This window comes from Cicer arietinum, chromosome 6 (genome assembly GCF_000331145.2).
Source record: "Cicer arietinum cultivar CDC Frontier isolate Library 1 chromosome 6, Cicar.CDCFrontier_v2.0, whole genome shotgun sequence".
Lineage (NCBI taxonomy): Eukaryota > Viridiplantae > Streptophyta > Magnoliopsida > Fabales > Fabaceae > Cicer > Cicer arietinum.
Window position 1 is genome coordinate 24124142 of NC_021165.2, and position 13094 is coordinate 24137235.

A 13094-nucleotide genomic window follows, 5' to 3' on the forward strand; every position below is an offset into this window, starting at 1 on the left:
AACAATCACTCACATACATTAAAATCTAAGCTTTATATAGATTATAGGGGATATTAAGTTATGGTATATAGTTCTTTTTTCATCTAATTTTATATCTCTTAAGTAAACTATTATATGAGATATCGAGAAAAATGGACATACGGACACTTTTTTTTTTATCACATTTTTTTATTGGAGACAAATTGCAACACACGATTCACATACGCAAATAGTCTAGAGTTGAATCAATTCCTTCGGTGAGGATTAAATCTATATATTCTTCACTTAAGAAAAGTATGTAGTCACGCAATTAAATTATATTGTTTGTTGAATGAAGATCAGACTATTATCGCTAAATCAACTTTAAAATGCATGTCTCATATGTGCCCTAAAGATTGAGATTCACAACAGCGTGGCTGGAGATAATATAAATGTATGTTTGATTTTACGGTAAAATTAACAAGATCACAGTGAGTCAACTTATTTTTGTTTAAATTTTATAAAAATTTAATAGTTCAGTGTGATTTTGTCAATTTAAACGTTAAATCAAACACTATATTTGCCAATATCCTCTTGCTAAAATAAGTTGACAATGTGGAAAAGCCCATATCCTATCAAATAAACAACAATAGTGCTCTAGGACAAGGATGGAAGAGTTCCCCCAAAGATAATGCAGATCCATCGACAAGGTTAAGAAATTCACATTACCACACCTTTTATAAGACAAGTCAATTCTACACCAATACATTATTCTAAAATTGAAAAGTAGATTATTAATCTTATCTAGCATATATCATACCTATAGACATGCATATACCAATAAAAGGTAGATACCAATACAAAAAACGTGGATACACATGTATGAAGACAAATAAAGTAAGTTATAAAAAAAAACATTGAATTAAAGTCAGGGCTAACAGTGTTATTTTCTCGACGGTTGATATCAGATCAGACCATGTTGTACAACTCTAGAGAATACGGGTCCATAACACTAACAAGTTGTACAATGATGCTCTACATAAATTCCAATCAAACTATTATGCAATACAATTATTTCTCTTTGTCTCTCACTTTCTCTCACTCAGACAAATGGATATCTTAATTTTTAGGTCTCACTATATTAAGACCTTGTAACTGTAAAATAGTGCTATCTATTTTTCTATACATAGCACAAAGCATTTATTGCTGTTGCAACATTTACAAACTTCATATCTTTTCTTGCAGTTAAACCAAAATTTGATAAACCAATACTTGCATTATATTTCTTGCATCATGGATCTTCTAAAACCAGGGACATATCCATCTGAAAATTTGAACCTTCCATGCTTAGAACCTTCTATGGATACTCAAACACATAGAAAACACAAACACGACTCATCTCCTCATCTTGTACTTGATCTAAGTCTCTCCAACAAGGATTCAGGTGATGACTACTCAACCCTTACTGAAAAAATCATTGGTCAGACTTTACCTACCTCTCGACCAAATTTTAAGTCATCAGAGTTCATTTTCTCCGAAAACCAGAGGGTAAAAGACCAAAAAAAGGGTGATGGTTACTCAAATCATGAACTCAACCTCCTCAATTGTTTCCATACAAATTTATCAGAAAGCTCATCAGAATCTAGTCATGAAAATGAACTTGATCCAAGAGTTTTCTCATGCAACTACTGTCAAAGAAAATTTTATAGCTCACAAGCACTTGGAGGACACCAAAATGCACACAAGAGAGAAAGAACATTAGCAAGAAGAGGCTATAAAGCCGGTGCTTCAGGTTCGTCGGTTGATTTGGGACAAAGGTATACAACAACAAGCATGGCTTCTTCTCTACCTTCTTATGGATTATGTAACAAATCACTTGGCATTCAAGTGCATTCTATGATTAACAAACCTTCTTTCCAAACACCCTTTTATGGATTTTGTTCAAATGGATGCCAAAGACAACATTTTGATACACAATCAGCAATTGGAAAATTTCATGTAATGGCTGAAAATGAACCATCTTTGAGTAGTGAGATTCAAAGGGTAGCCATGTTTCCTAAAAGGTTTGTAAATGAAGGATTTGGAGGTTACTTATTTGGTAGTAATACTTCTCATTTGAAGTCTAAACAAGAGAATTTGCAGAAGCTTGATTTGTCCCTTAAGCTCTAAGTAACAAAGTTTATTTTCTCATTGAGAAAAGAGCTTTCAATTTTTATTTATTTTTTTTTCATTTTTCAGTTCTTATGTCCACATGTATCTCTTGTTCAACCATGTCTAAATGCATTTTGGTTACTAATTACCAGAGTTTATTATTTGTTTTATGTTTTTGTCATAAAAATAAATATTGTCTCTATTGACTTTTTTTTTTAGATAAAATATTCATGTAGCTTTAATTGGCTTTGTGCATGAATGATTCAAACTCTCTTAATGCTAAGAGGTTATGATTTTGGCAGGGAATTTAGGTGAAGTTAGAAATTTTTGCTGCCAATCTTTCTCAATTAATTGCAGACAAAGCAGTTCAAGATTATGATTCAGTTATGATCCAATGTGAGCTATTTAGTTTAGAGGGTAAAATAAGTAATCTCAACCTATTAGAAAATTAATAGTTGATATTTCAACATTTATGATTTATAAGATTAGGAAATATACTTTGAAGATAAAATTTTTTTTTTTTACCGACAACTAATCATAATTCGTCAATTTGTTACATCATAGAAACTGAAGAAAACAAATCAGTTAAAAAATTATTTCGTATCTTGACAAATTGTAATCGAATGTTTGATTAAAACACTTTTACACGCTTTAGAGAAGAATAATTTCAAATGCATGAGCATTTGTGCTTCCAAAAGTTAATAACTCAAATACTATATAGTTATTGATTTTTCTTCTTGTTACAAAGTAATAAAAAAATTTATAATAATTTTAGTCACATATTTTTATTTATTGATTTACGAAATTGGTTCTCCTATTTTAAAAGTCGACAATTTTAGTCTCTTCAATTGATTTTTTAACTAAAAAATAATGATATGAAATATTTTAAATAACGTGACATATAATACGATGATATAGAATAATTAACACTTATAAAATTGAAATAAAATGTCATAAAAACTTAGTTTTCACCTTCGAATCTTTTTTTCATATTTTTAATTTAATTAATGACTTATAAATAATTAATGCATCTAGATGATCTATGTCATAAAATTGTATATCACATAATTAAAAATATATAAATCGTCTTTTTTTAGTTAACAAAATCTAAATAAATAATTAAAACTGTCGATTTTTTAAATAGAGAGGTCAAATCCGTAAATTAGTAATAATAAAATGGCCGAACTGCAACTAAGCAAAAAAGAAATAATTATATTTGACAATGAACTAAAATGTCAACCTATGAATGAAGATATATGTGTCTCACATATTGGGTGACAAAGATCTACTGTAGATATTTGGAAGCTAGTGAATGTCACATTTTTCAATTTGATATTAAAAAAATTGGTCCACCAAAATGCACGTTTCAATGGTTGTAACTGTGTCACTGACTCCTATTTTGACCCACCTGTTGTTGGAGAAATGGACCATCTCTATTGTGATCAAAGAAGTTGGTGTGGCAAGCCATGTGAAAGTAAGCCAAAAAATGACACTCAGCTATGATATCACATCATTTCAAAAGACAAACACAGTGGCACATTTTTTTCATTTTCTATAAAGAATAACTATAAATAAAAAAAATAAGAGTTCTTACTTTAGTTTGTAAGTACAGCTTAGTTAGTTGGTAATTGCAAGAACATTTATTTTTTTAAAGATTGGATTTAAATTTACTATTCTTCATTTTTCTATATTTAATATAATATGTGTCGGTTTAGCCACTAGTTATTTGACTAAGTAAAGAATTGTAATTTCACAAAATTTATCTTATTAATTATTGGTATTTTATTATTATCTTAAATCCAATATGGATGATATTGATTTGAGAGTGATACGAGTAATATTAATTAGATGGTACAATTAAAAGAAAAAAAATTAGTTAATATTATATTGAAAGTTGATAGTGACATTCATATTGTCACAATATTTTATTTTTCCAAATATAACATTGTGTGCCGAAGAATTTTGTATTACTGATTAAAATCTTTAATGTTGATGTCTCAACTAAATGATATCTTAAGTTCCCCCAAACTTGTAGGTCCATATCCACTTGATGTTTACACTAATCTTGTGTTAATCATGAAACAGTATTATTAGGATGAAATTAAGTAGCAAAAGCAACTGAAAGTCTAGTCATTATGACAGTTGATTATAATAAGTAGGATCTAAGATGTTTCCAAATGGGGATTCTTTGTTTGAGCTAATTTTATTCCCATATGCAGTACTTTAGTTGTGATGTCTATTTTACTTGTGGTGGCATACCTAAGTCTTTCACCATTCATCCAATAAAAATATTCATAGCTTTTAATTTTGCCTCCTAACCAAGAAAGAAACACAAATGAACATACATAAGGAAACTTGTATAGCTATCATTTTTCTAGGATTTGATGAACATTTTTTGAAGCAAAAAATGCTTCTTGTTGATCAAGATGTTATATGATAATCAAATTTAAGATTGTATGTCTTCATCTTAAATAATAGATAGGACATGAAACTTGAGTTTTAACATCAACATCTTAGTTAGGCTAGTGAAATAATGCATGTGTTGTTTTTTCTATTCTTAATATTCTACCTATACTTCGGTATCACTAGTTGTATTGTATGTATTGCTTTTGACAAGTTATATATCAAATAATATATTTTAACAATTATTATTTAATTCATTCAGTTAGCTTACAACAAAATAAGTCAAGTCATAATCACTTCATCTCCAATGAAACTTGTGTTGGCAAATTTTATGATAAGTATGCATCTTGAATTTTTAACTCACCTTAACAAAAATAGAAAGGACAATACTTATATTCAAATGTCTTTTTCTATGAAGACTTTTTTACCAGGGTTGGTTCATTTTAACGTAAAGGGTCCCTTTCAAGATTACTCTACTAGAAAACTATACATTCAACAAACTTATAGCAAGGATAGATAATCTTTAAGCATATTATTACTGATCTTGTAGATAATTCTACATGCACCAAAAAGCGACAGTATTCACGTTTGTGTTATTTAGTATATAGCTTTGTTTAGTTTTGGAAATTCATAAGATGAAAAATTTTAACTATGAAGAGCTAGAAAAACAGCTAATTAATTCATTTTATGATTAAAAAATGATTCCATAAGACTGAACTTGTGTACAATATTATTATGATTTGAAAACAAAAAGACTATAAATTTAAAATATGATGTATAAAACTTGAAGAAAATTAATAAAACATATTTTGTACATTGTATTTGAATTTTAAGGGTTAAAAAACTTGGTAATCAATCACTGTATTTGAATTTTCAACCAAAAACTAAATTTGCAGACATTATATTTGAATTTTACACATCCGCAAACCTAGTTTCCAAATGTTACATTTGGATTTTAAACCTTCATCTAGAAACAGTATAGTAGTCGATGCACTATCGAAGGAGACATGAAGAGATGAGGATGTTTGAATGGAGGAAGTGAAGAAGGAGGTGTGTATTATTTTGAGTATGAAAAAATATTTTAAACAAGAGGGAGGGGTGAGGATGTCAAAATAAGAGGGTGGAGATAACATTTTTCATTGATCAAGTGATACGTGGCTTGATACATAGATGAAAAATCATACTTCTGGAAAAAATTATCTGATGTAAGCATATATGTAAAGTATATCCTCCATCTAAATTTTAATAGGTTAATTAAAGATCGAGATGTACTTTCTGAGCTTGTTACACATTAGAGGTACAATACCTGCATAACAATTACATAATACAGATAACAGAGTCACAACATGATTTTCGGTTTTGTCAATTAAATCAAGGTGAATACAACTTTACAAGAAGATTCCTGCAAGGATAAAGTGGCATCAGCTAAGCCAGTATTCTAAAACAAGCTCATAGTGCACAGACACAGAAACTGACACTTAGACACTAGTCGTTATTTCAAAAAATAAAAGTGATTCAATGTAACCAAATGTGTCGATGTTGAACTGAACACTAGACACACTATCAATCTGAAGTATAGGTGCTACATAGTTCAAAATAATAACAGCTCTTATTCAGCTATAATCAATGGTCCCAGAACAATGCAAATCACAGTTCATAGATTGTAGAACAGGCATCATAATTATAAAAATCAATAGAACACTTATAATTTTCTAAAGAGAATAAAACCTTCCATTAAAGATGCCACCCGACATGTTTTCACTCATTTTTCTTGGGGAGAGGGGGATCTGCACTCCGCAGCAAAATCCATAAACTCAATATGGCCATTTCCTATTTACGTTATACAATTTCTAGTAACACAAACAACTATAAATCCAAAGCAGTGGTGAACAAAAAATAAGTGTTTACCTTCTTTGAAATAGATTTATGTGACAAAATAGACGAGATATGATCTCATAGCTTATCTCATCGAGAACATTTAAACTTTTCAATGCACTTATTTCCTTTCAATAAAAGATTTAACCTTCTCCATCCATCCTATGAGCTCTGCTTTATCTTTGTGTTTCATGTACTTATGCAAGAAAACAGCAAGTTCTTCATTTACACCCCTTACATCCAAGAAATCATAAAGGCTGTCCTGCAAGTCATCATCCAATTCCCTGTCAAGAACCAGCATCAAGAAGCGTGAAAACAATTCTAAATCTAACTGTCATCCAAAAATTTGAGCTAATAATTAGGGTATGAAATGAGTAAGTAAACTTACTCAAATTCAGGACCAGAATAGGGTTCAGCCGGCATATTTTTGCGTGCGCGGATGAATAGCCTTTTTATCTCTATACTGTCCGGCCAAGCAGAGCACATGATTTCCAGCACACCACCATCTCCTTTAGAGATGTTGACAATTAAGGTAATGTGTAGCTGCACTTCATCTGCATTAGCCACACCGCCACTTGCTTTCGGAGCTGGAACAGCTCCATCAAACATGGTGACTTCAACTTTAATATTTTCATCTGCAAATTGTCTTTTCAATGTAACCCATCGCTCACCGGGTCGTCCATCCACCAAAAAGGAACCAAACTTGTTATTAGGCTGCAAAACAAAAACAACCCCCTAATTATTCATGTCCACAAGTATAACTTAACCAAAATCCAACTGAAAAATGTGAAAGAAAGTTAACAAACAAAATTGCACTTGCAGGCTCGTACACATAAAAAGTAATAACATCAATTAGAAACATCATCTACTTATTGCCATCCAAACATCAAATCTTCAAGTAAACACTAACAGTGCATCTGGCTAATGCCAAGTTTGTATCAGTAACTAGGTTATAGATGTTTTTTAACTGATATAAGTCTTTAACTTCTAACTCATATAGAATGACATAAGTTAATAATCGATTGTGAAGAAACTATATATGAGAGTTTCTGAAATAGAGATATTTAAGTTAATTTCAGCTTAATGAGAAAAGCTCCTAATTCAAATTAGAGTTAAGGGAACATGTAATCTTGGTGTAAATTAGTTTTATACACACATTCAATAGTAACACACAACTTTGCCACTTCACAAAATCAATTTCTAAATATACTTTTAAACGTGAGATGATGTGGCAAAATAGTGAACTTTCAATGGAATCGGATGTCTCTAATGTAAATTAAACAATGCATATCCTTTAAACTCTGGGAATTATCATCATTGTTATTATAATAAGAACATTTCATCTTTTTCTTTTCTACAAGTACATTCACATCAGTTTATCCAAACTAGTTCTAAATACTTTGTACATCAACATCAGTTTTTCCCACAACTTTAATTTTCAAAATCAAGCATGAGCTGCTAAATTCATATTTAAGATCCTTATCTTTTCCATCATTATGTCAAGAACAAATTAAACCCTAATTACTCTTTGTTCAAAACCCATTAAACACAGAACTGCGAATACGAAAAGGGAAAAAGGACATACGGGATTGGAAGGAGGAGAAGATTGGAGCTCGTACTGAATTTCGTTACGAATGAGTCTGGCAATGTTTCCTTCGAAAGCTTTTTTGCGCATTTCGGAGATGTAATTTCTTCGGGAAATGATGTGAGGAGGACAAATGCATAGTCGTTGTTGTTGAATGTGAATTTGGTGGGTTAGGGTTTTTCTGAGGGAACGGAACAATAGTGCCATTGGAGAACGCTTCAAACTGGGAGTGGGAAACACAAGTGCAAGGTTTAGAATTAGATGGAAGGGTTTTAGGGTTTATGATGACAAAGTGGGAATGAATCTATGAATTCCAAAATTTCAGAATTATTATTATTATTATAAAAAAAATTAAATTTTAACAAAGAATTAAAAAAAGATTATTTGTTTTCTTCTATTAGGTTCAAGTTTTTTTTTCTTCTTTAGTCAGATTGTTTCTTGAACTTTTTAACTGGTAGACTCCCTGAGAGAAGGAGTATTTTGTTTTACTTTAAATAATTTGATGGAACAATTTTATATTTCACAAATTCAAAATCCTAAGTGAATCATTTTACTATACAAAATAGTGGTTTATATTTTTTCTTTCTAAAATTCAATGTTGATCTATAAAAGTATTGTAATTTGACAATTTTTATAAAGCATCATGATTTGATCCATAAAATTGTTACAAAAGCCTTTAGCTGTTGAGTTGGTGTACGAACGGCAGTTGAGATTTGTGGATTCGAAATGGATTCAAAAGTGATAGTTGATACTTTTCATTCTTCAATACCTAGTATTGTTGAATTTGAGGATATTATCAAACATTGTAAATCTATTTTTATTTATTTTTATGTAAATTCTCGTATTTTTATAGGAGACAAACGAATGAGATAATCAACATTCTTACTAAAACGGACATATCTCGACTTCATTTTTATATTTGCTTAGAAATATCTCATTATATTAAACATATTGGACTCAAAAGTGATAATTGATACTTTCCATTCTTCAACAACACCTAATAGTGTTTATTTTGAGGATATTATCAAACATTGTAAATATATTTTTTACTTCTTTTTATGTAAATTCTTGTATTTTTATAGGAGACAAACGAATGAGATAATCAACGTTCTTGCTAAAATGGATATATCTCGACTTTATTTTTATATTTGCGTAGAAATACCTCGTTGTATTAAACATATTATTATTAATTAAATGTGATAAGCACTTTTTAGTAAAAAAAAAAAAAAGTGTATCTTTATTTGCAATTTCGTGGTCTCCTCAATTTTCCTACGAGATTCATAGAAGCATGTCATTAGATGCCATATACATACATGTCTTCATTTGACCTACATAGACTCAAGACATGTGTCTGAAAAATATGATTTTAGATGTGTGACAATCTTAAAAGAGAGAAAGTTTTTACTAATTTCCCCCCTTTGAAAATTCAAATATATGTATTGAAAATTAGTGATTCTAGATCATATGTTGCAAGACTATGCGCAACACCATTTACATCTCTTTATCTCTCTTTTAGTTTTTTCTCTCTCATTCTTTTATTTTCTTTCTTCTCCTTTAGGGTTGTACTATTTGTTAGGAGTGTTCAAAAAACCAAAAGTTGAATCAAACTGCAGAACTGAACTGGTTTATAAAAATTGAGAACCGAACTGTTTTTGAATTGATTTTTTAAAATTAGAACCAAACCAATTTTCAGTTTGAAAAAACCGAACCTGATTTTCAGTTCGATAAAACTGAACTGAACCAATTTTTATTTCAAAAAACTTGAACCAAATTTTTTTATAGAAATAATTAGGAATAGTTATGTAAAATTTAGCCTATATAAATAAAAAAAATTAAGTTAAACCGGTGCACCAATTTATAAAACGGTTCAATTCGGTTTTTTAAACTGAAAACCGATTCGATTCAGTTTTTTCAAATTAAAAACCAATTCAGTTCAATTTTCAAACGGTTCTAGTTCAAAATTAAACTTTGACCGCCCCTACTATTTGTCATTGAAGATGTTTACTTGGTAGATGAATATGTTTGAAAGAAATCTGGTCAGTTAGAGAGAGCTTGGACCTGAGAAAAAGGCAACAAGGACCCCTAAAACCACAATTCAACAAACCCTTTTTAAAATTTAGAATCCATAATCTATTTTTACATAGGTCACTGAAATCCATGTATCCTAAACGAGGATGCATAAGTGCAATAGGAAAAAAATTAAGGCAGACGACAAAAGCAGAATACAAAAATAATTTAAAAGCTGCTTAAAATATAAAGTGTTTTGAGTAGTTTCTCACAAAAAATCATTTTTTATTAAAAATAAAGTGATTTTCATTATAGTTGACAAACACAAAACAACTTCTAACTTTTTTTAAATTTCTAACTTGAAAAGATAATTTTTTTTTAAATCTCTAACAAGAAAAGATAAAATTTTGCCTACACATTTCACTGTTGGATCAAAAGGATTTGGAAACTAAAAAAAGAATGAGATTTAAATAAAATCAGAAAGTTCAAAAATGAATGAAAATTGAATTGATTTATAAGTAATAACAAATTATTCTATTAGCTATTGATGATAGCAATAATAAGTTATTCTATCAATGATATGTTTAAGATTTCTGTACTAAAATTATATATGTAGATCAATGGATAGAAATTTTTCACACATTAATATCTCCTTTCTTCTCTATCAATTTTGGATTTAATTATATCATGGAAAGAAGCAAAGTGAACTGCCTGATAGAGAGAATCATGATATCCAGTCAATCATTTCATGAAGAGATGACATGCATGATGCATCCAAATTTCTCAAGACATGCAAAATGATCATGGCCTAGGCAATATCTATCAATTTACTGAATTCTTCCATGAAATCTTGCATGATTGCAGACAGCATAAAACCCAGCTATGAATGGCTTTCAGGTTTCCCCCTACAGCTATCAAACTGATGCAACAAAGATAGCTTTCCCATTTCAATTTTCCTTCCCAACATAAATTCAAAAATCATCCCCTAGGAGGAAAGGGGGATGACAAGTTTGGTAACATGTGAAGCATAATTTACTAACTATTCACTTCTTAACAAAAAAATACCAATAAGAAGGGCCATGCATACAGCTTCTGATGTATTATGTACTTTGACTTCAAAAATGTTCTTAAGATCCAAGCACCTTAAGAAGCTCTTCCACTTTGATTCTGGCCTGTTGGATCCTGAAGAGAAGAATTTGGTGTTGCCACTGAACCTTTACTTTCTTCATCTAATTCTGGCTTTGACTTGAGAGATGCTGAACTGCAACTCGTGTTCGTTGGTGCAGAAAAATTTATGGGTTTTTTCTCATCACCAGTTACCTGATTTGTGTCTATGTTGCTGCTTGATTGCTTCTTTGTTACAACAGCAATCTCCTTTACTGTCTCTTCAAGTTTGTCAAGTCTCTCTTTCACCTCTGATAGCTGGGAATCAGATTTTGTTTCCTTTTCCTCTGGGGGATTTAGTTCCAATTCTTTTTCTCTTTCCTTTGCTTCTTCTTCTGCCTTCTTCTTCCTTTTCTGCTCCACTTCCTATGAAGTAATTTGAAGAAAAGCTATTATAACGAGGAAAAACCACCAACCCAAGAGATGACAGTACTTTTGGTTCGAGTATTCAAACGCATACAAGGTCAAACGGATATACAGATAAACATCCACAACTTTTATTCAAAAAGTACCAGCAAGAAACAGGTTCAACAATTCACTGATAATGTAAATAGATTCCACACAGAAGTCCAACCATATTTCCCTATTTTATCATAATGTATATTTATTAAACTTAAATTGTATATAATTAGTTCTCAGCTTACACTTCGATGACCGTGCTGCTCCAACAAATAATTGCACGGCATATGATGAACTACAAAGCATCTAGGAAATTTTTTATACACAACTGGTGTCTAGCCAGGAAAAAGAAAAGAATCGGGTACATCAAATATTCTAACAAGCTCTGTCCCTGAAGTTCCAAATCTAAAAGGTTCGATAAGAAGTACATTAAGATGGAACTCTTGATTGAAATGGTCTAATACGAAGAGACATAAGTGATAAGATGATCCAAATATCACATGCGTGTAACATTCCTATAATGCACAAAATATTCACTCTTATATTACATATATACAATATCATTACAAATGAACTTACCCCTTCCATTTTTCTTATTTCATAACGAGCGTACTGCGCCACCAAATATACAGCTGTAGCAGTTAAGAAAAAAAATGTTTAGTTAGATGTGAGCAGTAGAACGTTATACAAAAAACAAAGAATAGTAATAGGTTCAATGATTGGAGAAAAACTTCAAATATGCTATCATACCCAAGGAAGGCATGCACGCAAAAAAAAATTGCACAAGATGGAAATCAAACCTGACCAAGAAAGACAGATTCAAAGTAAGAATTTCCATTTATATTTTTTGTTATCTATTTACATCATAAACAAAAATAGTTGAGAGAGAGAGAGTAAAAGGATAATAAAAGGGAGCATAAATACCCAAACTTTTTCTTCTTTGGGGGATCAGTGAAAAGGATCTTAGCAGCAGTCATCATGTCGAGATTTTCGAGCTGCCGATACCTTTCATCAGTAACGATGCTGTTATTATTGGTATTGTTATTCGCCGGAGTACAAAAGGAACGGTTCTGGACAGATTTGTTGCAGAATGGTGTTGTTGGAAAAAGCTTGAATTGAACAAAGAAGCGCAACCACCTTCCTCCACTGCCATACATCTTTTTTCACTCTAAAAGTTCCAGCTCTTTTTTTATCATTTCAATGGAGCAATGTTGATAAACCTGGACCAGTCATCAGCTAGGTCAGAACATTGGATCGGTAAGTCATAGTTCAAATCAATGGGTCCAAAAATTATTTTTAAAATTATACCACAACATAAATCAACATAATTATACCAACTTATTTTTCAAAATCAAAACCATGACAATGACATAAGTACCAAGCTGCACAAACAACAAATTAAATTTTCACATAACAAAAGCTCAAAACAAAATTATAAACATTAATGAACAATGCTTGTTTTATAATTTTGGTAAAATAAAACACTTGTTTTAAAAGTTGGGTCAAACTCGGACACTCTTGATATATAATCATAAATATATATATATATATA

The 13094-nt window shown here is 30.5% G+C and overlaps 3 protein-coding genes across 6 annotated transcripts in view; 1 reads left to right on the forward strand and 2 right to left on the reverse strand.

The window, feature by feature from the left end:
* Positions 1-986: 986 nt before the first annotated feature.
* Positions 987-2257, forward strand: LOC101510905 (zinc finger protein 1). Its single transcript, XM_012711838.3, has one exon. It carries the CDS (start codon positions 1252-1254, stop codon positions 2125-2127), a length of 876 nt encoding a protein of 291 aa, XP_012567292.1. The 5' UTR covers positions 987-1251; the 3' UTR covers positions 2128-2257.
* A 3376-nt stretch (positions 2258-5633) lies between these two features.
* Positions 5634-8285, reverse strand: LOC101510579 (uncharacterized protein At2g39795, mitochondrial). Of its 4 annotated transcripts, none has more exons than XR_001142956.3 (4): positions 7973-8283; positions 6776-7101; positions 6421-6671; positions 5634-5818 (listed from the first exon to the last, which is right to left on the reverse strand). XR_001142956.3 is itself a non-coding variant. In XM_012711836.3 (3 exons), the coding sequence occupies exons 1-3, from the start codon at positions 8177-8179 to the stop codon at positions 6622-6624; spliced, it is 561 nt and encodes a 186-aa protein (XP_012567290.1). In that variant the 5' UTR covers positions 8180-8285; the 3' UTR covers positions 6100-6621. The 4 variants fall into 4 exon arrangements, 2 of the variants coding, with proteins under 2 accessions (XP_012567290.1, XP_004515528.1); XR_001142955.3 differs by having other exon boundaries at positions 5634-5914; XM_012711836.3 differs by lacking the exon at positions 5634-5818 and having other exon boundaries at positions 6100-6649; positions 7973-8285.
* A 2614-nt stretch (positions 8286-10899) lies between these two features.
* The window catches only part of LOC101510247 (uncharacterized), a 4564-nt gene continuing 2369 nt past the window's right edge, over positions 10900-13094 (reverse strand). The window contains exons 2-5 of the mRNA XM_012711835.3: positions 12467-12762; positions 12293-12342; positions 12122-12174; positions 10900-11509 (exon numbers count right to left, since the gene is read on the reverse strand). Coding sequence (XP_012567289.1) covers positions 11123-11509; positions 12122-12174; positions 12293-12342; positions 12467-12699 — 723 coding nt within the window. The 5' untranslated portion in view covers positions 12700-12762 and the 3' untranslated portion in view covers positions 10900-11122. The remainder of the gene's footprint in view (positions 11510-12121; positions 12175-12292; positions 12343-12466; positions 12763-13094) is intronic.

Bases quoted from the DNA above. Each gene is read 5' to 3' on its own strand.
- LOC101510905 (XM_012711838.3), top strand. From the start codon at position 1,252: ATGGATCTTCTAAAACCAGGGACATATCCATCTGAAAATTTGAACCTT.
- LOC101510579 (XM_004515471.4), bottom strand. From the start codon at position 8,179: ATGGCACTATTGTTCCGTTCCCTCAGAAAAACCCTAACCCACCAAATT. The intron at 7,102-7,972 runs GTATGTCCTTTT...TTTGTTTTGCAG, and splicing joins CTTCTCCTCCTTCCAATCCC to CCTAATAACAAGTTTGGTTC. The intron at 6,672-6,775 runs GTAAGTTTACTT...GGTTCTTGACAG, and splicing joins TATTCTGGTCCTGAATTTGA to GGAATTGGATGATGACTTGC.